The 23,644-nt window shown below is 44.9% G+C and overlaps 2 protein-coding genes and 1 long non-coding RNA gene across 9 annotated transcripts in view; 2 read left to right on the top strand and 1 right to left on the bottom strand.

Moving 5' to 3' along the window:
* The window catches only part of LOC135895752 (adhesion G protein-coupled receptor E1-like), a 513,515-nt gene that overhangs the window by 126,134 nt on the left and 363,737 nt on the right, over positions 1 to 23,644 (top strand). The window lies entirely within an intron of this gene.
* The window catches only part of LOC135895753 (uncharacterized), a 169,452-nt gene that overhangs the window by 143,123 nt on the left and 2,685 nt on the right, over positions 1 to 23,644 (top strand). Inside the window, exons 1-2 of one of the 5 annotated variants that reach the window (XM_070540406.1) lie at positions 13,713 to 13,830; positions 13,915 to 14,021. The exons of 3 other annotated variants lie outside the window; for them this stretch is intronic. In XM_070540406.1, the coding sequence (XP_070396507.1) occupies positions 13,728 to 13,830; positions 13,915 to 14,021 (210 nt within the window). In that variant the 5' untranslated portion in view covers positions 13,713 to 13,727. Of the gene's footprint in view, positions 1 to 13,712; positions 14,022 to 23,644 lie in introns of those variants that run through there. One more of the 5 variants, XM_065423912.2, reaches the window with a different exon arrangement.
* On the bottom strand, positions 15,117 to 21,670 carry LOC135922005 (uncharacterized). The gene is made up of 3 exons (XR_010570694.2): positions 21,273 to 21,670; positions 20,068 to 20,160; positions 15,117 to 15,624 (listed from the first exon to the last, which is right to left on the bottom strand). It is a non-coding gene; the product is annotated as an uncharacterized lncRNA (long non-coding RNA).

The following is a 23,644-nucleotide window of genomic DNA, read 5'->3' as shown; positions in this document are numbered from 1 at the left end:
GCCCCTCTGACGCAGTTTATGTTAATCTGTGACTATTTACATGGTCCTTCTTTCTCTAGCCTCTCAACTAGAGCCTGAAATTTGTTGTCACCTAGAACAATCGTCTTTCTTGCCTAAAACATATCGCACGGTTACCCCTCATAGGGGGGTACTGTATATGAGTTTTCACATATTCAATGAACCTCAGAGACACAACCATTTCTCAACCTGTGTTGCTACTACCCGCATGAGTCACAATGGTTGTAAGTTGGCTACCTGCCCTCTCTCGCTTAAAAGTACATTTTGCCATGTGGGAAATGACCACAAGCATCACATTTTATTCAATGAGTGCTCCTGTGCATGTTTTTTTTTCCGTCCTCTAATGGCTAGGTTCCACATGTTCAAGTTGTTTGAAAACTGTCTAGCCTCAACCAATACTTTGTGTAGTTTCAAAATTATGAAACATTCATTGTTCAAAACTTGTTCCTAATTAAGTATGAGACATTTTCATGATGCAAATGAGGTAAGGTTGTGCTTAGAGACTATGATAGGCCTGCTATATACTGCAAAACTGTGTGAAATGAAATATGCTTGCAATTTTCATGAGCAGCTAGCTCAGTACAATTAGGCACATTACCTGCGGAAACGTTCTTTTAACACTCCCGAGAGGTCCTGGTTTTTTGTAATTTCTTCAAGTTCCTTGCAGTCTATATTGCAATCCAGTGCATTTTGATTTTGATATGGTATTCAAAATAGAAACAGCTGAAATTTTAAGGTTTTGATAATTATATGGGAATAAATTAAAGGTAGAAGAGTGTAATGCAATGGGCAAATAAGAAGCTCATTGCAGAGAGTAAACATTCCTTTCCTGCAAATAAATTGGTAGCAGGAAGGTCATACGAAATTAGCAGTGAATGCACAATAAAGAATATGATGCTACAATGCCCCGGCATTCTGTGAATATTCTTGCACAAAGAAAATCCTCATTATGAAAGACCATCAAGAAAATGCAAATGTATATTTTGGATCAGCAGTAATACCTGCTGTATGCACTGTACCATCGGCAATATTTACAACCACAGACAACTGCACATCATATCAAGCTTAGGCGGCCAAGGAGCCCGAGTTTTATATTATAACTTGACTTAGTATATTACACTACACAACTATATCTACTTACAATGTTGTCTTCTCAACCGCTTTCAAGAAGACATTAACCATCTGTCTGAAGGCGAACGCAAGTGGCTTGCTCTTAATGGGGGGGCGCCAAGGCTGGGCATTGTGAAATTGCTGCTACCATCTGCACGACCTGCGAGAAACGACGCTCTAAGTACAAGATAAACAAATGCTATTGGAGCAAAAGACAAGATCATTGGCAATGAGTCTCGTTTTGGTTTGCACGAGAAAAGCCAAGAATATGGTCTTTGTGCTGCTTACTGAAGAAGAAGCCTCCTTCCAGATGTTGCAGTCATGCGTTAAGATTGTGGCACAGCTGCATGCTTGTATGCTCATATGCTGCTGTCGCCAGTACGCTTTGAAGTTTATTATTTCAAGTTAAATTGATTATTGTGTTTTCTTGCCAGTTCTTGGCAAACAGACCAGCAATGAAGTAGCTCACTTACACACATACTCCCTTTTGAGGAGCGAATTCACACACACGCACGCATGCATGGGTGCACACACACACACACACACATGCCTCTACCACATGAGCAGCTTCCTACGCTTGACACACATACATTTTTTTTTTATCCTGTGTCACTCCTACTGCTAAGGCATAAAAAATCCTTTGTGTTAAGAACTCCAAACTCCTCAACCTACACCTCCAGCTTAAACACTTTCTCGAGAGCCAGGATAAGCCTTCTAGCTTCCCCAGTGCTCCAAACTGTAGTTACGAATTTCAATAGGGCTATAGGCGACAGCTCTCGAAGGGCATGCAAACTACCCGGAGACCTAAAGCTTGTATATGATACCTCTAAGGCACAACACTTCAAATTTTCAAAATGCAAAAAAGCTCCTGAAGACAATTGCTATATACGTAGAACGTCTCGAATAACCTGCCGCTAACAATTTCAGCGGTTGTGTGCATCAAAATAAATGTGGGCTAATGGGAAATCCGCGTCTTTAAGATCGGAATTAGTGTAATGGCGAAACACACTACCAGATTTCTTAATCATTTATTTATGCTCTGGATGTAACGTTCCTTTCACAGTAACAATCAAGGATATCGATTCATCGGGGCATGGGAGGAAAAAGGACGAAGCGTACACCTGGCGCCTTCCCACTGGTCCTCCCGACAAACGGCGCCTCATACAGTAGTTGTCCAGGGTGGCTTGAAACCAAACTCGGCTTTCAGGCGGGAACACTCGCTGCACCAAATCGGAAGAGTTTTATTGCGAGTAAAACTCCACCGGCCTCATGCAATACAAACGCACGCACACAAAACGCACTCACACGCACACACAAGTATACGCACTCTCAAAGCGCAGACACAAAAGCGCGCACGCGCACATTGATGAACACAAACAAGCACACATACATGCATGCAGGCAGACACGCTAACACGTGCACGCACACACAGCAAGCCACAGACAACACACTCACAAAACACGTACGCACTAGACACGCGCAAACACGCCGGCCCATACAAACCGGCATGTACTGTACGCGCGCGCGCGCGCACGCACGCACGCACGCCCGCACACACACACACACACACACACAGCGATCCGAGCGCACGCACGCACACACACACAAAGCGAGCTGAGCTGAGCGCACACACGCACGCACACACAAATCGAGCCGAGCGCGAGCACACGCACAGACAAAGCGAGCCGAAAAAATGCTGAAGGCGTCCGGCAAGCAGCAACAGCAGCACGCGACCGCAACAGGGAGAACCAATACCGCGCCGGTTCTTTCGAAAGGTGGCTAAGCCAGTCGTCCTTTTTCTACGCGACGCAAAAGTGGTCGACCACATTTAACTGAAGTGCGAACGATCGTATTACAAGCAGCCGCGCTGAACGCACAAGAGAATCGCATCAATAAATGCTCAAGCGCTGAGAAACAAAGCGGAACTATGCAGGCGCACCAAGCCCGATGTAGATTTGACAAACATTAGTCACACGGGACGCGTTCGAGGTAGTTAACTTGGCCTAGTAGGAGTGCAGCTGCTCTTCCTCTTACATTAGCGAATTATGAATTATGCTACGAGATCACAGTGAGATATTTCTAAAGCGAACAAAACAAATACCAAATAAACGGGCACTTGCCTGAAAATTTCCATCATGCCATTACTACCGACCGGGCACGTTGCAACTTCTCGTTTCAGCCTTCGTGGATCCATCTTCCAGTGCGTACGAACGCTTTGCTTTGAAGTGGGGCACGAGTAATACACAAAGCAAGGGCCACATCTTTTTCTACCCCACGCGCAAAACTAATCACACGTTTAAAATTATTTCGCACAGCGGGAGACGCGAACGCATGCGAAAACTAGCATGATAGCGCAGCTTCCGCCTTCCCGTCCTGCCGCGCGCCGAAGTGATGGTACAGCGTCGCCCGTCACTTCCGGTCGCTTTTCATTGGGCATGGGGCGGCCGCGCAAATTGAACGTTTATTCTGACAGGTTTGCGTGCTCGCAGGGCCGCCTGTTTGCTGCTGCTTCGTTGTGATCTCTAACTAGAGCGGTGAGGCTGGTAGTTGCTACTACGTTTCGTGCCGAGAATTTTATTATGGGGTGGGGGCGCAGTCTGTGCTGCATCACTTAGGGTACAGTACGCAAATCGGGACCGTGAGCGAGACGATCGGCGCTCTTCTGCTGGTGCGATTAGATTACTCGCTGCGTCCGAACGAAGCAACTTTGCGAGGTCACAGCGTAGTTTCAGCGATATCGTGGCTCGATAAAGACGCTCACATCTTGGTCGTGCGACAGCGACGCGTAAATATTCATGAGGAGACTGAAGACTGCGTTTGCAAGTGCGTATGCTCTGGATAAGAAATTACAGCTTTGATGACACCAGCCCCTTATAGGCTCAGCCTTACAAACTGTATTTGAGGATGCACTTAGAAAGCAGATCAGTAGCTTAGTAAACCTCTGAATGAATTAGGCAAGGTACGTGGAAATTCGGCTTTGAGAACTTCCAACGTGATCTCGCCTCTACAAGTCTTTTTTATGGATTCACCATGCAAATTGTACGTTGATGCCATTGTACAGCAGAGGCTCGTCTAACAGCACGTCCCTGTTTGTTCAGCAATGTATCTAAACAGCTTCTTGCATTTTACCACTTTTTGTTGGGCTATTAAGGGCACCGAAATATTAGTGCAGAATTGCGCAAGTTGCTCTCGTGTTCTCGCTCTGTTACTGCAGTTTTTCTAGAAGTGTTTAATTGCATGTTAATATTCCTGTAAGCACGAAAAATAATCATAATGGAATTGTAAGTGAAAGGGCGTTCTTTTTCTGGACGATACATTTTTGGAGTGGCCGTCATGCCAGTAACATCAGAATCCTTGATGAAATATCGACAGTCACTTAGGAATGCGAAAACTTAATCCCTTCACGCATTGACACTTGCAATTGTCACGTGACCATGATACGTTAGTTCATACATTGTCACGTGTTCTTCTCATTTCTACCTTAATGTCCCGTAATCCACCATGCTATAGTTTGTACGAACCTTAATCCAATTTATTCCACCCTTATTCACATTATTTCACATTATTTACCACTAATTGCTCATAATTAACGTTGTTGTATTTACTACCTTCTGTATCACTACTGACGTCATACAAGACAGTGATGACTTCACATTTTATTTATTTATTATACATACATTCAAGGCCTAGTAGGCACAACAGAAAGAAGTGGTGAAAATATGCAATAATTGCAATGCAACGCAAGAATAGAAAATGAAACCATAAGATAATTTGAACGGCGACCTTGAATTAGTGGTGTCACAAATTGAGATTGTGGAGGCGGGAAGGCGGTTGCATTCAGTGGCTGTTCTTGGCAAAAAGGAAGAATGGCACATCAATTTTGTGTTGATGGTCGATGCGAGACGAGAACTTGGTGTGGTGAAAAGATTTTCTTTACGAGAAGGGTTAAATTAGCATATTCTATGAAAAAGACAGAGGCGAAAGTATTTGCGACGTAACCAAAGGTCAGGTTCACCTAGTGTTCTTTTCATGGACGTGACGCTAGAATGAAGTGAATAATTTGAGAGGATAAAACGGGCGGCGCGGTTCTGAATGCTTTCTGACTGCTTTCAAGGGAAATGACAAGATTGGCATGAGCAGGGTCCCGTATGGATTGTTGTTGCGGAGAACGCCACCTTTCCTACCTGAAAGGCCATGAAACGCTTTCGCATTAGAAATGCAATACATACACACATTGCTCAATGCGTGGACGTGTACACGTTACTCAGATTTATGCATCAATACGTTCAACACCCTACAGGCGTCGATTTAACACCCTTCTTAGAGCAAAGTCACACCTTATGTATGGTATACACCCTTGTGATAGGGTGCTTTGGTCGAAAAGGGTGCTAAAAGGGTGTGGGCATGGGTGTAAATGCCGAAAGCACCCCTATTAACACCCATAAGGGTGTAAAAATGTTTAGTGTGTACCGCTCGGCTCCGTCGAGGCGCGCTCGTGCCGTGGCCTCGCAGCCAATGGGAATTTAGGTGCCGCTTTGCTGCTACAGACGCCGGCTTTCTCGATCCATGAGCCATTTGGCGCTTTCGCATCAAAAGTACTGAAAGCACTGGGATAAAACGCTGAATGCAGTTGTGGAACTCGAAACCTCGCGAAAGCTTTTTCTAGACGAGAAACTGTAAGAACCTATACGAAGGGATAACTATGAGAACATACGAAAACGTGCACAAACAAGAGCGCAGTTCCGGAAACAAGTACACGCGTTGTAAAGAGGGCAAGCACGCGCACAGACGTTTGCAGTTTTATTCGGACAAATGGGCCAACTCAAGTATAACTAGTAAAGCTGATCGTATTTATATTTGCTGCCTTAGATTATGGTTGTGTGCAGGAGCCGTACCCGACCGCTATTGATGAAGCAAATGGCGGAAGGTATCATATCCTTTGTTCGCACACCCTGCCAAAATGTACACAAAACATGGTTGTCGTCACAGCATTTTTCGCTATAGGAAACTACGATGAGATATTTTCTCAATGCTCCACCAAAAATAACGGGAACCCCAAGGCAATTCCTGGAAGTACTTTGAAAAGGAATGCCTCATACCTAGTAGTCTCAGTATGCCTATGCAGTGGACGTGCGTAGAGCAGTGGCCGGCTTTTTTCGTAAAATTGCACTGAGCATCATAATTCTGTAGGCTAGTAACTGTTGCCTGATAAGTTTGCTAGTAAGTCACAAATCAGCGCGTCTAGCAATGTGAAGCAAAAAAAGCTATTTTTACCACAATTGCAGTTTCGAAAAGATTTATTCTTTTCCCACTTGAAGTAGGAGGTATATCGCACGGACCTACGACTATTGCGGCATTTTTTTTTTTTTTTTTGCTGGACGAGTAATGTTGAGTTCACGGAAATACCGCCCGAAAAGCATTACGACAGACGTACCCGATCAACTGCAGTAACTCGTTTGAAAAAACAAAGAACAAGCCTGTCAAAAAATGACGGCTACCGTTAGGGACGAAAAAAAAAAAAACGCGCAAGTCTCAACAGTTTTGCTAATACTTCCTTTTATATACACCACAAATTATACCTCGATCTTACGCACGTAAGCGCGTTAGGCGCCTCTATGGATCATTTTCTAGTCCCTTGCTTCCACGCTACGCAGGGCCCCAAGTGCCGAGGGAATGGCGAACCTGCAACACACGATATTGGGTTTCGCGGATCGAATGTTGCCATTCTGGATTGCTCCTGCCTTGGCGAAATTCAGCTTCTCGGACATGGAATAGTTCTCTTGCTCAAAGAGAAGCTCGGGCTGTGCCTTTTTTTTTTCTTTGCGCAATGTCTCCCGGGCATCAAGTTCTCTCTTCTCTCCGGTTACTCCTATTCGCCTCAAATATTCAGGAACTGAGGCGCAGTCATGCATGCGTCTACTTGCGATGATGGTCAGTCATGACTGCACTCGCGGAAACAGAAAAAAAGAAGCCCATGTTTTATGCAACGAAAATGCGCAACATGTGCTGCGAGGGAGAGCCATTTCACCGTCCCAAAATGACAAGGAGAACAACATAGTGTGGGCACAGAAGTCTTGTAGACGACTCCACAGAAAGCGAATGGGATGAAGAAATGAAGAATGTTAGGCAATCCGAATATCATGATTGCGCCACAATGCAGTGGAAATGCACATAACTGCCTGGCGAATAACGCCAGATCAAATAAACGCGACTCTTCTTGCTGCGCGGAAGCCAAGAAGAAGAACAGGTGCTAGAGCAACAAATGTTACGCACATTATACGGGGCTCAGACCATGAAAAAACGTGTGACAAAAAAAGAAAAAAAGCACAAAAATAATGAACGTATTTTGGTGACTGCTGCCACTCACAACTCAATTTACTTGCGACGCAATGGGGATCTCGCGGCATCACCTTCCTAAGAGTAATGTCACTCCGATGTGCCATTACACCCAAATGTAAAATAAATGGCATTGTGATCGGACCGAACGTTATCTATTTTATTTCTCTCTCCTAAAGTTTCCTCACGACATAGCTAATCCACCGGTGCTCTCCTACAGAAAGAAGGTGAGTGCTTTTGACGAGTATATATTGGCCATGTGCAAAGGCACATCCCTTTATTTCCTTTACCATGGGCCTACAGCCTACCAAGTCATGCAGAGATGATAAGTCCCCTACGCTGGAGTAACTGTTTTCTTTGCATTTACATATAACACAGTTGGAGGGTTATCATGATTTCACGCGGAGCAGATTCGCTCGCCTTAGGCATGAATAGTCAGACTGCTTAGGCCTACATTTTAAAGGCAAGGTGAGTGCGGGCAACTCATTTAAGCAGGAGTAACTGCTTCTCCCATCTTGTCTCTATATTAGGGAGTTGTAGAGTGCTCAAACACCAACGCGAGGTACAGTCGCTCTTCTTGAGCACAAAACGGGGGAGCAGACTGCCTTAAAGAGCACGATAATGGGTCGTCATAGGTCTAGACCGCAAAGGCAAAGTTAATTGCGGGCACCTCCTTTGAACTCAAGTAGCTGCTTCTCGCCTCTCATCTGTTAGAGAGCGATACAGTTCTTATGCTCCAATGCGGTGTGCATTCACTCCCCTTATAGGCACAAAGAGGGTGAGGAGACTCAACTGGGTAGTGCGAGAACTAGCGCGAGTGAACCCGTTTATGGGACGAGCAATCGTGCCAGCAAGGTGGAGCTGCCAGCACACCCTTTGAGTGCGTAGCAAAAGCAAAGATTTATTCGTTGCTCTTTTAAACGCCTGGGTCTCCTTGAGAGGTAATACTCAAGTAATGCATGGTGTGCTATTGCTATTTAGTAGAAGTATAAAAATCCCAGTAGTAGATTCGTGGTGAGCTTTATGCACAGTTCACGGCTGTAGTAAATCCTTGCTCATAATTGCACCAAGTCTCTTTTCGCGCCACTACTTTGGTCGTTGATTCAATCGGGTCGACGGCAAATGCTCATCATCATTAGTGTTCGTGTTCTTTATCATTCTTCATTTTGAAATTCTTCTGTCGGTTCATTTGGTAGTGAACTGTAGGGAAGAAGCCGTGAACTGTTTATCATAGCTGTTTTAATTAATCTGTTTTCACTCAAAGACGGTCCTTAGCGGACGAGTAAACTTTTCAAAATATGTGGACATGTGTGTGCCCAAGTTCTGGCAGCGTATTTACGTTTCTAATAAAAGTCATCCAATTCGTGAGACTCAGATAATAATCCATTGCACTCTATTGGATTTTCAAAACCACACATGTAAAATTCAGCAACCGCTGAGACGCACTAGAAGTACAGAAGCTCTTTATTGTGTAAGTTGATGGTTTCGTGCGAAGAAAGCATTTTCTTTTCTTTTCTCTTCTGTTTTTGTTGTATATAGCCATGACTTAGTATTTGGGGCATTAGTGATATGAAAACATATGCGGATACCTATAGCGCTAGGGCTGAAATGCTTTCAAATTGTGAAAGTATCTGAATTAAAAATGGCGCATGTTTGCAAGAGCCTTGAAACAAAAAAAATAACGTTCGGTCATTTTCTTCGTGTACCTGCTGCTTTAATTTTTTGAAGGATTCAAATATCTCCGCGGAATTACGCACATGCAAGCGAGATTTGAAACCAAATCCTTAACCGAAATTCGCTTTCGTCAAGACGCAGCTCGTTCGGTGGCAAAGACCCCCCCCCCCCCTTCCCCTAAAGCTGTACATTGCGGCTTTTCCACTGTATCCGCTGTTTTGCTTTTGGACATAACGTCTCTCGTCGAGCTTCTCTCCATCCTCAGTCAACCTGCAAACTTCAAAGCGAATATGCCATTTTTGTAAGTACATCTTTCTTTCTGCGTCGAGATTTGACTGGAAAGAAAAATTTCGTCCCCGAACAAAATTTTCAATATAAGCCCTACATCACCCGGAGTCAGTTCCTGGTCGTTCCGTAGAAAGCATTACTGCGTGCAAGTTACGCCATCATCATAAGCCTTCGTCCTTCAATTCGTTAAAAGACGAAGGTCTGTCCCACCAACCTCCAGTTAGTTATTCTGCATCTAACGACTTCATATTAAGCCTACGAATTTTGCAATCCGTGTTACCCCCTTCCGTCCTCAACTGTGTCTCAACTGCGTTTCTCTTCTCTTGCAACTCATTCCTTTCCTCTAAGAGCACAGCATTTATCTGTTCTACGCTTTACATAAAAGATAATTCACAACATGTGCCACATCTTTCTGCTTCCGAAGAAATGTGTAAAACTAGGGCTATTTGATTGCAGAACCAAACTGTAGTTTTCGCTGAAGTGACGGCCTCTGAGTCCCATAGCAACAGTGAATATAGCCACTAATGGCTTTGCAAGTACGCGACGTTAAAATGAGTATTGCTGACGTAAGAAAGGTACAGTTTGAGAGCGTGGATCGCAAGGCAGTGAAATATTGATTTAGGCCAAGGAGCGTGTGGCAATGCGCTGTTCATTGCACAAGGTTGCAGAACGCAGGCATGCACGCGAAAGGTGAATCGATACATCTCCACTTCATTCGACCTTCAGGAAATGTTTGAAAGTAGGCCTATTTTATTTTCAAACCAGAGTAAGGTTTGCGCTTCTTTCTGTTTTCAAGAATTGTTTAAAAAATACAGCTATTTGATTTCTTAACGCCACATTAGTTACCACAAACGGTGTGGCCGCTGACTAGCTCAGGAGCAGTGAAGGTAGTCGCAAAATTGTTTGCAAGTATATGGCGTTTGTGGCCTTTTGTAGCTGCGATATGCGAGGCCATGGTCCCAATATCTTGTTCAAGGTGAACGGCTTTCTGCGCATAGGCCATGTCTTTTATTTGCAAAAGATAGGTAGTAGCACAGTAGATGTTCCATAATTTCCTCGACACCGCAGGCACATCCATGTGCATTACCCATGAAAGAAGAGTGGATTTCGAAGGCGTGGACCACAAAGCAAGAAATTGTTTTTTTTTCTAAACCAAGAAACGTATAGCTTTGAGTTGTTCATAAGAAAAAAAAGCTGAGAAATGCAATAACATAACGTGGAAAAAATAACCGCATAGTTATTGAGCAATTATTAACAGTGCCCTGTCACAGCCGAGATAGCTTACGGAAGTTTCACAAGTCGCGTCACCAGCGTTCTCATATGGACACGTTCTTATGCCTGTGAACGTTAGTGCCTGTTTCAATTGTAAAACGCCTACTCTCGCGAGCAGTGTAGTTCTAGGCGAATGAATTATAATTGTCCGTGCACTCCTTGTCCCCGTCTTTAAACGCTTTGCAGTAGGTCGTGGCCAAAACATGCCGTCTATGACGTGTTTCGGACTCTGCGATAGCTTGAGGCGCACGCCGTCTGCAAAAGCATGGCCTTTGAGATTAAGTTCTATTACTTGCTGGCAGCCATCAGCTGGGGTGCGTAGTTGGGGCCCAGCTATCTAACAGTGAGACGCGTAGAACGAAGGATGAGTGCATTTAGTTCGTTGCTTAATTTCGCAGCATTATATCCCATGAAATTAAGCGTTGGAGTGCGCATTATAACACGTTTACGTACATCAACGAACGCTTCAATCGTTCTAAGGTAAGATTACAACGAAGGCGCCAAATAAAGCAACGGACGAAGGAAGGAGAGCGTGGTTTTCTCGTGTCTCCTTCCTTCTGCCGTTGTTTTATTTGGCTCCTTCGTTGTGATCATGCATAACCAACTCGCCCACCAGCACGTGCTAAGGTAAGAGCTGTGCCACGTACGAAAAAGAGCATATGCAGGTCCGAAGCTACGCCAGTGCAAGCACATGACGTGTCGAGACGCCTGCGTTTTACCATAGCGAAAGCCTTCTGCCCTCGATATATTTAACCAGTCTCGAAAAGGCTAGTGAGGCAACACCTCAACTTTGCTGGTGAGGCGAGAGGAAGGTTAGAGTAACAGAGGAACACTGTTAGGATCGCGGAAAGGAATGTGCGGTTGTACTAGTGCAGCGCTCTTATAAAGTGAAGCCTTAATATGTGCATATACTTCTTTTATGCGAAGCATACTAGCCGCACAACCACGCTCTTCCTTGCTGCGCCGCGCGCGGCCGCATAGCTACCATATGACGTCATAACAGCTGCAAAAGCGGAGGCTCAACTCGTGCGCTCGCTTGCGGCCGCGTAACTGCATAGCCGGGTCTCAGCTCGTGCGCTCGCCGGAAGGTGACCATCTGTCACGGTCACGCGCTCGCCGGCGCGTGACCGTGACGTCACGCGCCGGCGCAGCGCCCCCAGCGTGAGGAGCGGGAGCCAGGTGGTGGCTGCGGCCGCGCGCGACCGCGCGAGTTGGGGCCCAGCTTTTCCTCCGGCTGTCGTGACGTCACGCCACGTGGTTAAATGGTGGCTGCCAGGCCGCGCCCCAGGGCTGAACTGAGTGATTGCAATATGCAACGCATAACAAATAAAATAAAGGCTAGTATGCTTCGCATACTGGGCTTAACCTTAGCTAAGCCACAGCCATTTTTTATTCATGAAGTGCCTGCTGGGATTTATCGCTCACGGCCAACGCCGACGCCGACACCGAAGACACCGGCTATTCTACGACACGAGCACCTTCACGCTGTCGCGTTAAAACGCGTTTGAAGAAATGGCAGAAAGCGAATTCCGGCGTCGCTTTCGTTTCTCGAAACAAATAGCGCGTTGGTTGTACAGAGAAATCGACCCCACCATCGGGGCCAGCAAGCCACTGGAATGCTGTTGCTGATTCTTAAAAAGTGCGCCACTGTTCCCGTCATTTCTTTTTTTCTTACTTTTTCTCCTCGCTGTGTGCGACACCACCAAGGGACGACCCAGAGGAACTAATAGCTATAAATTGTAGTATTCACACGCACTACTATTTCAAAACGTATTTAAGCTTGAAAAGAAAAAAAATACATTTTTTAGATAAAGATTTCATTCATTAGAACGACAAACATTTCGTCTTGTAGTAAACAGTGTGGAAGCAGACGGCAGACGAAGGAAGTAAACTTCCGGGGAGTTCACCGCTTGCCGATTGGCTGCTCTCTCCGCCCCGTTCTCAGAAATTTCGCATACTGCCACTTTGTGACGTTGCGGCAACCGAACAGAACGCGTATCGAACAAAGATCTTCGACCGTGCCCTTGATTTCCGTTACGTCAACGAAGTTGTGCCCATTCCAATCCCCCACAGCGCCAATCGTAGGAGGGGCACATGTACCCCGTTATCGCCTGCGCGCGAGGAGGAAGCGCGGAAACCTGCACGCTTTCCATCACGGAGGAACGCGCATGCGCACAGCAGTCGGTCTCGACGACAGTCTTGCGACACCAGAAGGCAAGGATGGCCGTTTCGCCATATTAACGCGACAGCGTTAAGGAGCTCGTGTCGCAGAAAAGCCGGTGTCGTCGGCGTCGGCGTTGGCCGTGAGCGATAAATCCCAGCAGGCACTTCATGAATAAAAAACAACTTGCAACATGGGCTGGGTGGGAATCGAACCAGGGTCTCCGGAGTGTGAGACGGAGACTCAACCACTCAGCCACGAGTTCGATGCTTCAAAGCGGTACAAAAGCGTCTCTAGTGAATGCGGTGTTGCCTTAGAAACGAGCTGTTTCTAAGGCTCAGGCGTGGGTCGCTTGCTCAGGCGCACGTTTCGTTGCCGCGCCGAACGCAGCGCTGCTCGACGCTCACCGCGTCCGCTGCGGGACGCGTAGTCGCTGTGCCGTAGCCCACTGTCTTACACCCCTTGGCGGGTCGACGGGAACGCTGTCGCGTTCCACTCTTGAAGGCGAAGCTTAAGCGTCCTCCAATTTTTTCGCCACGCGTTCGCTTGCCCCGCAATACATTGCGGCCTAGTGCATGTGACAACGGAACAAGCCCAGTGCATATGCAATCGCTGCTGCGGAATCGGCGGTAGACGTATGGAACGGCTGTCGCCTACGATAACAAAGCAGTTGTTCCTCGCCGCGTTACGAAGGTCAGGGTGAGATAAGTGTTCACCATTCTGCGAGACAGTGCGTGCAGGGCTCATTTTATCTCTCGTTGACGCTTATCTGGGCAAAGTGTCTGACGCCACCCACCAGCGATAAGCTCGGTAAAGAATGCCACCGCGCTCTCGTGTGGGCGTAGGATTCGTGCCCGAAGACACCGCCATGCCGGATCACGGACGAGGACGGGTGCACCGTTTTCGCGACCACGTCGTCGCCGGCGTCAACTGGCGACCGACGCGGTTCGTCGACGAGGGTCCCAGTTCACGTATGTGCGGCCTCTGCCGCATGGTCCCAAAACGGACAGTGCTGTGGCCGTGCGGTCACGCTCTGTGCCAATCTTGCCACGCAGGCAGCCTCGAAGGGAGCTTCCAGCAGTGTCCATTATATCAAGTGCAATTCGAGGAAGCGGAATGTGAGGGTTATGAATTCCCTACCAGAACAGCGAACACCGTTAAGGTGAGAAGGAAAGAAAGAATTTCTGCCACTTATACTCGGGGGGGGGGGGTTAAGTATGCATTAGCATTCGCATAATTCTGCGGAGGCGTATCTGCACCCTTAACGATTAGTGTCCCTTTTACTATTGCCGAACAGTAGTACACAAATTCACCCTGACTAACTTTTACTTTTTAGCGACTATCACAGCTAACACAATAGAACAACACAAACTCACTCTAGGCTCATGTGAAATATTCCGTTGGAACTCGGTATCTACTTATTTCTTAGTGTCACAGATAAGCGAGAAATACAAAAAATCAATACTTTGAAATGTGCGACGTCACACTGACATTTTGGGGTCGTCGTTTCTGCGCTAAATTCAAAGAGAAACTGGTGATAATCACTTCAGTGACAATTCAGTGATAATTCAGTGATAGTTACTCACTTTCTATTCAAACATTATTCTTTTCCTTGAAATTCATACTGAACCATAAGAAAAGCAAGTTGGCTTCACTGCATAATAAATTTACTAGTTATTCTTCTAAAAGATGGTATTCCTTCTGAAAATATATCGTTTCTGCAATTTTTTCACTTTAGGACATTATTCCTTAACAGCAACTCCCGCCCTCCCCCTCCCTCGCAATCGCCTTATAGTGTAAAATAATTTACACGCTTAAAAGTGAAAAAGGGTGTAAATGTGTCTATAACTCACACACGTCGAGTGTCCGTTATATAAATAACACCCCTAGGGTGTCTGCTATAGGCACACTTACACACTTTTTTCACTTTTAAGGGTGTAAATTATTTTACGGTGTATAACAGTTATCTTTGCCCGAAGTGGGCGACCGCATTTCTTTGAGGAGCAAGTTAGCAAGCGAAAAGCACATGGCCGTCTCCACTGCACAAGAATGCTGCTGTCCTCGTACACTGTAAAATAATTTACACCCCTAAGGGTTTTTTTCGGTGTCTATAACTAACCCCCTAGCACCCTTGAAAAAGCTGGGTTTTATAGGGAATTACACCCTTATGATGGTTATTCTATATTCCAATAACACCCTATCCCTTGAGGGTGTTTTGAACAACATATTACCCTTCGACCCATGGGGTGAAGGGTGTGATCAGGAATATATTACCCCTTCACCTATCGGGTGTAATGAGCAATATAATAGCCCTTGAAGTACGGCATGTGGAAGCGGGTACATATGCACTTCATTGTTTGTTTCTAAGTCTACAGTTAGGCTAGCACACAGAAATGTTATGTATGGTGTGCATACAATAGGTAATGTGTTTACAAACGCACTGCATAGCAACTTTGAGAGAAAACACATTATCACTTGTGAGTGTTCTGCGTGAAATGGTCCCATTTATCACAGATACAGAGTGACTGCATGGAGGGTCATTTATTCTAGCCTCCTGTACAATATTTTGAGCTTGCACTATGCCTTGTGGTGACAAGTCTTGCGGCCGTTCTACATTGAAGAACAGTCTCATTCAAACCAAAGTTCCAGGGCACAGGCGAGGATGATGATGCCTTTTTGTAGCTCCATTCCAATGTCCTAAGGCGAGCCATCATAGATGAAGCCATTTCTTCATTGATCACTGTAGCCATCTGCTTCTTTTCTACCTGCAAAATGATTTGTTGCAATTTAATGTCAGGAAAAGTACACGAAACATGACCAGCAGCGCTTCCCTGCATCATTCACTTTAATATTTCAAGATAACAAGAAGAGCAGGTTAAAGAAAACAAGCACAGATAGTGCTTACTTCCAGGAAATCGTTATTTCGAAAGAATAAGGCGTTTAATCTGCCACATCATGAATGTAGGAGAGACAGGCTACACAACTATATGAGGGCAATTCAGAAATTATTGCCTCCAAGCCCACTACTTTGCCAATATTACAGCAAACATTTTGAACTTTTTATCATTGATGCACTTATGCTTAAGCTATCGAATGTCACTTGCCTCGCCTTCCTATCTCTTCTCGTTCCAGAGTAATCGAGCAATTCATGACATCCAGTGGTGACGTCCAGTTGAAACAACAGGCTGTAATTGAATTTCTGACTGTGGAAGGCTGTGCGCATATCAACATTCATGGCCATTTGACTGCAGTTTACAGGAATGCCTGTGTTGACGTCAGCACTGTGCAGAGGTGGGCAAGGACTGTGAAAGACCTAAATCCTACCACATCAAATCCCCCGGATCAGCACCGAAATGGATGGCCCACAATGGCTTCTGATGAGGGTCATGAACATCAGCAGATGAGTTGACTCGGTGCAATCGCAAGATCAAGCAACACCAGATTGCAACACTCGTCATTTCCATTGCCTCAGTGAACCACATCATTAAAGCCCTGCGTTACAAGAAGACTTGCGCTTGTTGGGTGTCACGGTAACTGACGACTGACATGAAAAAGTCGAAGCATAGCCAACAAGTTCAATTCTTGTAACCCAGGAGGTTTTTAATTATGTGGTTCACTGAACCAATGGAAATAGCGAGTGTTGCTGCAATCTGGTGTTGCTTGATCCTACGATTGACCCGATTCAACTCGTCTGCCTGATGTTGATGATCCTCATAAGAAGCCATTGTGGGCTGTCCAGTTCGGTGCTGATCCTGGACATTTGATGCGGCTGGATTTTGATGTTTCTCAGTACTTGCCCACCTACGCACAGTGCTGATTTCAACACAGGCATCCCCGTAAACTGCTTTCAGATGGCAATGAATGTTGAAGGGCGCAGAACCATCCGCAGTGAGAAATTCAATTACAGCCCACTGTTTCAACCGGACATCACCACTGGATGCCATGCATTGCTCGATTACTTTGGAACGTGAAGAGATAGGAAGATGGGGCAAGTGACATTCTATAGCTTAAACATCAGTGCATTAATGATAAAGAGCCAAAATGTTTTCAGTACTACTGGTAAAGTAGTGGGTTGTGCATCAGTGCACAACCCACTTTTGTGCCTCAGTGCATAAAAGTACATTTTGTTAAAAAGTAAGTGGAACAACAGTGCATTTTTCCGGCAAGTTTGATGGTGCATATCTCCAAACTGACGCCATTCTGGAAATCAATTCCAAGTAGATACACCTTGTAATCTCACTGGCTATGATTCGTAAATTACAATATGTGCCCCAGATATGTGGTGGCGCTGGCAAACACTCCCAGCGTTCTACTAGGAAGCATAAATACCCAAGAAAGTGATGGGGAAACGGCGCCCGCAGTAGCTCAATTGATAAAGTATCTAATGCGTAATGCAAAGACGTGGGTTCGTTCCCCACCTGCAGCAAGCTGCTTTTCATCCACTTTCATTTCCATTAATTTATCATTTCTTTATTTCATTAGTTAATCACAAGTAATTTACCCTAACTTGTCCTTGGTGTCAGTGTTTGCTGGCTTCTTAGGATATGATTAACAAATATCGGGTTTCTTGGTTAAGCCCCTTTCTTTTCGGTTATATTAGCTATAATGTAATTCATTCGAAAGATAATAAATTTTTTTAATTAGTTTAATATGTTTCGATTTCTTGTGCTAGATATATCTGCGTGTTTGAATATTCCTGCTCAAGGACTAGAATTATGCTATATGCAACAGGACTATATTTAAAAATTCCACAAGACTGAAAATCATCACCCTGCATAAAAACAGTGTGAATTTAAAAACAAGCTTCAGTGAACCTTATTGAATCAGCAAATGGCCAGTGTAACTAGTCTGATCATCCTGGAAATCTTTTGTAGCTTATAAGCATAGTGAATTTCAATTCCACATTTAGGAGTGCAAATTTTTCTAGAAGTCAGCTTTTTCTTTTTAACAGCTAGCATCCCTGCCAGTTTGCTTAAACATAATGTTGCATGACTTCAACAGTACTGCACAATCACTTTTTTCTGCTCACAGTGTCTAGTGATGTGTCTTTAGCAGCTGAGATAATTAATGTTCATGCAGATAAACATCAGAAAACATTGCAATAACTGCCAAGAAAATGCAATCATGCGTTCTGTTTACAAAAGAGCATGTGCTCTACCTTCTGCCAGGTTTGTTTTCCGTGTCAGGCTAGAACGGAACTTGCACAAGAGGCACCTTTTGCATCCATGAAGATATTTTATGAGGTTATGGTGGTGTCGAAACATGACATCAACCATAACACTTTAAACTATTTTATGAAACAGGTATTTGTACAAAGATAGAAAAGGCACCAATTTTGAATTTATCACATTTGGTTTAGAGTACCATAGTATAAATGGCTCAACTAGTACAGGTACACAAACGGGCTAGTTGGTATTGGTTGATGACGTTAGACAATGCGAACTCGACAAAGGTTGGAGAAAGAGGCGATAGCATTTGTTCCATTTCTCGCCACTTTTGACGTCCGTTGTACAAGTCTGCGCTGTCTGTCGAACATCATGGATCAACTAGTACAGCCTGAAAAAAATATGTCATGAAAGAAAACTTGACTTTCAGCCTCGACAATTCTGCCTGTTAGGTATTATGGTTTCTTTAGAACTTATTTCTTTATACAAAGTCAGACCCATCAAGTAAAGCTTACTGAGAAAGAAATGAAGAACAACGTCAACACCTCTCAAGGCACATGCATCAAAGGAGTCAGAGCATCATACACATTACCTTTAGGTGCAAGAGTATTCTCTTTCTTAGGCAAACTGCATTTCTAGTTTCTTAAAGCCTATATATTTATTTGCCACAGCTATGGGAAAATCACAAGGTGGAAATGATGTGTTGGTGCAATTTCAACTATTATGTACAACAGCAAAAGGTAAAGCACAGGAAGTCTCACTGCTCCTCTGTCTAAATGACATTCAGTTTCATTTGTCATGTCCACTCCTATCCTGATGGCAGCAGAAACAGGAAGACAGCAGCATGGTTCAGAAAGTAGATGAAGGAGCTGATATCCTAGCTGACATAAAGAGTAAAAAAAGGGAGCTGGTCAGGCCATGTAGTGCAGACGTGAGACATCATTAACTAGCGCGAAAAAGACAACGGACGACAGCTAGAAGCACACAGGACAGAACTCTAGGCTTCAACTGAAATTTTGGCTACACAGAAACATAGGATTCAGGGGATGCGACAGCAACATTTATCTTTCCTTTTCCCTGCCTGACGCAGGAGGTATTGGAGCGAATCGATGGGCAGGTTCATTTCGAGATATGAACACTCTTTTTTGGCGAGAGCAAGGGAAGGGGTGCTTACACACTTATCACCCGCTTTTCGATGCAAAGTGCTTCGAATATTTTCATGTCGACCTGCCTCTAGAGCCGCGTGGGCAGATGAGTGCTTTGAAACTGCTCAGTGCATGAGCACTTACAGCAATGATTGGCCAGATGGCCACCAGCCATGACAGCTGCCCTATCTTTGTTCCCCCAAGCGGTCGTTTAAACACCGACCTGTTTGGCTTGAGGACACATAGGGCAGCTTTGAGTGCCTTGGTGGCTGGTGGCCACATGGCCAATCATCGCCATACGTGCTCATGCACCGAGCAGTTTCAAAGCAATCGTGTGCTCAGGCAGCTCCAGAAGCAGGTACATAGGGAAATATACGAACCACTATGCATCAAAAAAGTGGGGAATAGGTGTGTAAGCACCCGTCTCTGGCTCTTACCAAGAATGTTCGTAAGTGAAATTAACCTGTTCATAAATTTGTTCCGATAGCTCCTGTGTTGTTTCTGTCCGTCGACATTCTGTGCATTCCATGTTTCTGTGTAGCAAAAATTTCAGTTGAAGTCTAGACTTCTTTCTTATGTGCTTCTTGATGTTGTCTTTTCACGCTAGTTATTCATGTCTCAAGTCTGCAATGAGCACCAACTAGCCCAAGTGCCTTCTTCAACCATGTAATGCATAGGGCAGATAACCGGTGGCACATTCGAGTTACAGAATGGATGCCAAGAGAAGAGAAGGGTAGTCAAGGACGGTAGAGAAGTAGACTACGATGAAGTCAAAAAATTTTGCAGGCTTCACTTCGAATCAGCTAGCGCAAGACAGGGGTAATTGGAGCTCACTGGGGGAGGTCTTCATCCTCCGGTGAAAAAAATATGTAGGCCAATTGTGATGAAAAAAGTATACCTGTCGGGTCAGACGTCTTCACTGTCTTTTCAGCAACGTGTAGGCCCAAGACAGCCAGTCGGTTCCCATGCGATTGCTTCATGCTGACTGCAACTGCATGGGCACAAAAAAACAACCCACCATTAATACCATTCGAGATTGACGACTCAATAAAAGAACCTCTCAAAACTGCAAATACAATTAAGCATTTACCAGCTTAATAAATACATATATAAAGGCCAAGAATAGTTACAATAACCATACACTTTATAACTAGACATTAAAATAAGGTAGTGAAGCGTACAATAACCGTAGGACGCTAAGTGCAATTCATTTCAGAAATACTGTTGACAACTGACAGGACGCCTAAAGCAGGGTTCAGTCACACAACAAGAAAACAAATAGTAGTAATAATAAGCACGCCTGCGTGAAACCAAGAAACGAGTACAAGGACGAGAAAAAAATTTATTAGGCTCGGTGTGCTTATTTATACAAAAAGATAAATTTACAAACAAATAGCGCAACCACGCATTCATCCGCAACAGCACGACAGCTTCTATAACAAACGAGCACAACTTAAAGCGATTGATAAGTACATAGCCGGGACGGTCGTGGTTCTTTTGTTTTGCATTAGTTCTAGTCATGAAACCACAAGCATTGCAAGCTGCCTGCGCCATTACCTACCACGGGACCTCCGACAAAAAATAAATAAATAATAACAATTCAGTCAAAGTACACAAGCGACATTTAATACGGTTGTCACACTGCACACTTTTGGCCGCGATCGATCCTGACTGGAATCGAATTTCTGGACGCGTTTGGCCTCGTTGCACAATCGGTGGACGGGAGCCAATCGCGGTCGAAAATTTCGATCCAGAACGCGCTCAATCGTGCTCGAAAGTGGCCGTGTGACACCGGTATAAGTCTGCGCCCATCTTTGGTAACAGAAAGAACCAATTAGTCAAAGTATTATTTCCCTGCCTGCGCCGAATACTGACGCGTAGCAGTACTTAATTCTCTACAACTCTAGTTGAGGACACGTGAACAATGAAACATTCATTTTTTTTTTCTTTTTCACATTCGGTGCCCATATGCTACGCCTGGAGTACATATACTACACGCGCATCCAACACACCTTGCGCTGTCCTTTAAATAAATTACGCGAAAATTACTACCACAATGACGCACCATAAAAAACGCGACGCTGAACGTGCCTACGTACGTACCTTTTATATCAGCAGTTCATGCGCCTTGCAAAAGGCCCTCGGTTTGAAGGCGGAGCGCTGTCACGATCTGTACTCTGGGCACGCCGTTTCGTTTACGTAGTGGATGGACCATGTTGACGATGCATTCCGCCGAAAAACAAAACGTCCACTTCATCACTGTTCAGGCCGAATGGAAGATGTTTTCTCCTTCGCCACGAATGACGGCCGTCGTAGGCGTAGTAAACACACTGTCACAAAGAAACACCGATGTCGTAGGCCGCTGGTGCCCTTCTTTCTCACGCATAATCGCGTCGCCTTCACTCCGGACGCTCACTTCGCGTCGATGAGCACAAAAGTACACGAAAACAACGAGGTGGTACAACCTAAACGCAGCAAAAATCAATCTAATTACTCACAACTTCAAGAATGTCACGGAGAACACACACATGTGCTCCCGGCGGCCCGCCGCGAGAAGCAGGAAATGACGTAGCGGCGATAGCGGCGACACCCGTCGGGGGAAGTTATTTCAATTTCGGTTTCGTTTTCAAGGCATAAAAACAAATATTCTTTTAAACTATGTGTGTGTATTACTTTCAAAGCTATTTATTTTACGCTACCTCTAAGCCATTTTCTGTGTTTACGGGTAGTTTCACTGGAAATTTATTTCCAGAAACATGGGCTGATATCAAATCAAATGGGGCAAAGGTGGGCTGGTAACTGCGTGTAAGTGAATTTATTTGTCGATGCTTTCTTTTTTGTTTGTTTGCTTGGATGTTCATTTGTAAAGAGACGTGGTCCTTCCTGATTGTATAAGATACAGAGGTACTTGCGAGTCTGTCTTTTCTTTTATGCACAGAGAAACAGAGAGAGAAAAAAAGCTTTAATTGGCATTCTCAAGAAGTTCACAATGCTCATATTTCTGAACTGGAGTGCTCACTCAAATTTTAAATAGCTTGGATTAACGGCAGATATAAAAGTACTTGCATAATAGCTTTCTAAACGTATAGGCGACACCACGAAATTTCACATGTGCATAATTACACGAAAACCTTAAGTTTCCAAGTACGAAAAGTCTTTCTTTGCCTGCTGCCGTGAAAGTGCAACCGAAGCGAATCCAGATCTCTGGTTTTTTTTTTCTTTGTTTTTATGAGCTCAAAAGAAAGAACAAATATAACAACGACTCCCCTCTGGTGGACAGCACCGCGAGTTGTCGTTGTCATAATCTGATGTCGGTCTTTGTCTTACTGCAGTTGCTTATAATAGCAGTTTGACGGGTAATGAGGAAGATATATTCAAAATCGAGGTATTTTGTGCATGCGGTAGACAAGTCATTTTCGACCCAACTACGCTCGCCCTCAAACTACCACGAGCAGAGCAATTTAGTATTGTTCCCATTCAATAGCTGTGCCTATACCATCGCCGAACCCCTTTGCTCGGCGAGGGTGCAGCTGTGGTAAAGGCTATTGAATGACAACAACAATTTCCTGGCAAAGTGTGGGAACTGTGATGACATTTCGTCTGGGTGTTGGCTTTAAGCATTCTCTTGTCTTCCCTTAGTACCATACTGTCTCTCCTCTGCGCTGTTGCATGTGAGTACAAAAAAGTAAGTGCTGCACCTTCTGCACTACTTTTGCGGTGGGTGGGGGTGGGCAGAAGGGGGCTAACGCGTAATTAGTCTTCCAGAGGGCATTGTGTCGATGGCCAGGGTGTTTCAGTGGGCATTGTGACGGCCAAAGAGGTCCAAAGAGTATTGTAGCGATGCCCACGAAGTTCTCGCTAAAAGGACTCGCACACGCCTTCCCCGCGTCCCTCTCATGTTCATTATGCACGCTCTCAAACCACCCACCGACGCGGCTGGCAAGCCAGTGACAGCAGCAGCAGCAGAATTGGAAAAAGTGAGGGAGGAGGCATAGAAAGCTTCGCTTTAAAATCTGGCAGAGCGCCCCTGTGCACGCTGTAACCTGCAATCCAGAGCTCTGGTGTTTTGACAAAATTCAATTTCATTCTGCAAAGTATTTCTTTCCCGTATTCAGCATGTGCACCTGTCCTACCCGTCTCGCGAGGGGAGACGGGTGAGTCTCGCGCAGGTCTACATATGCCAAGACATCGCGAACGTACTTGGCAGGTGGGCAGTAGCGCGCATACTTGAAAAATGCCTCACCACTGTTCCGTGAACAAAAATTGGTCTGCAAATGCCCCGCCAATTTCTGGAATCTCGTTATATCTACAATGATTGGCTTGATATCCTATTCATGCATGCAATAATACTGTCTCCAATTTGGGAGGGGAAATATTTCAGTAAATACCGTCGTTAGTCGGTGTTGTAAATACTTTATGCATCGCAAGTTGTACGTTGGTTCTCTATACTTTCTTAGATTATTCTCCCTTTCTTT

The sequence above is a fragment of the Dermacentor albipictus genome, chromosome 6, assembly GCF_038994185.2.
Source record: "Dermacentor albipictus isolate Rhodes 1998 colony chromosome 6, USDA_Dalb.pri_finalv2, whole genome shotgun sequence".
Taxonomy (NCBI): domain Eukaryota; kingdom Metazoa; phylum Arthropoda; class Arachnida; order Ixodida; family Ixodidae; genus Dermacentor; species Dermacentor albipictus.
The sequence above is the reverse complement of the archived record's forward strand: the minus strand, read 5'-3'. Positions and strand labels throughout refer to the sequence as shown.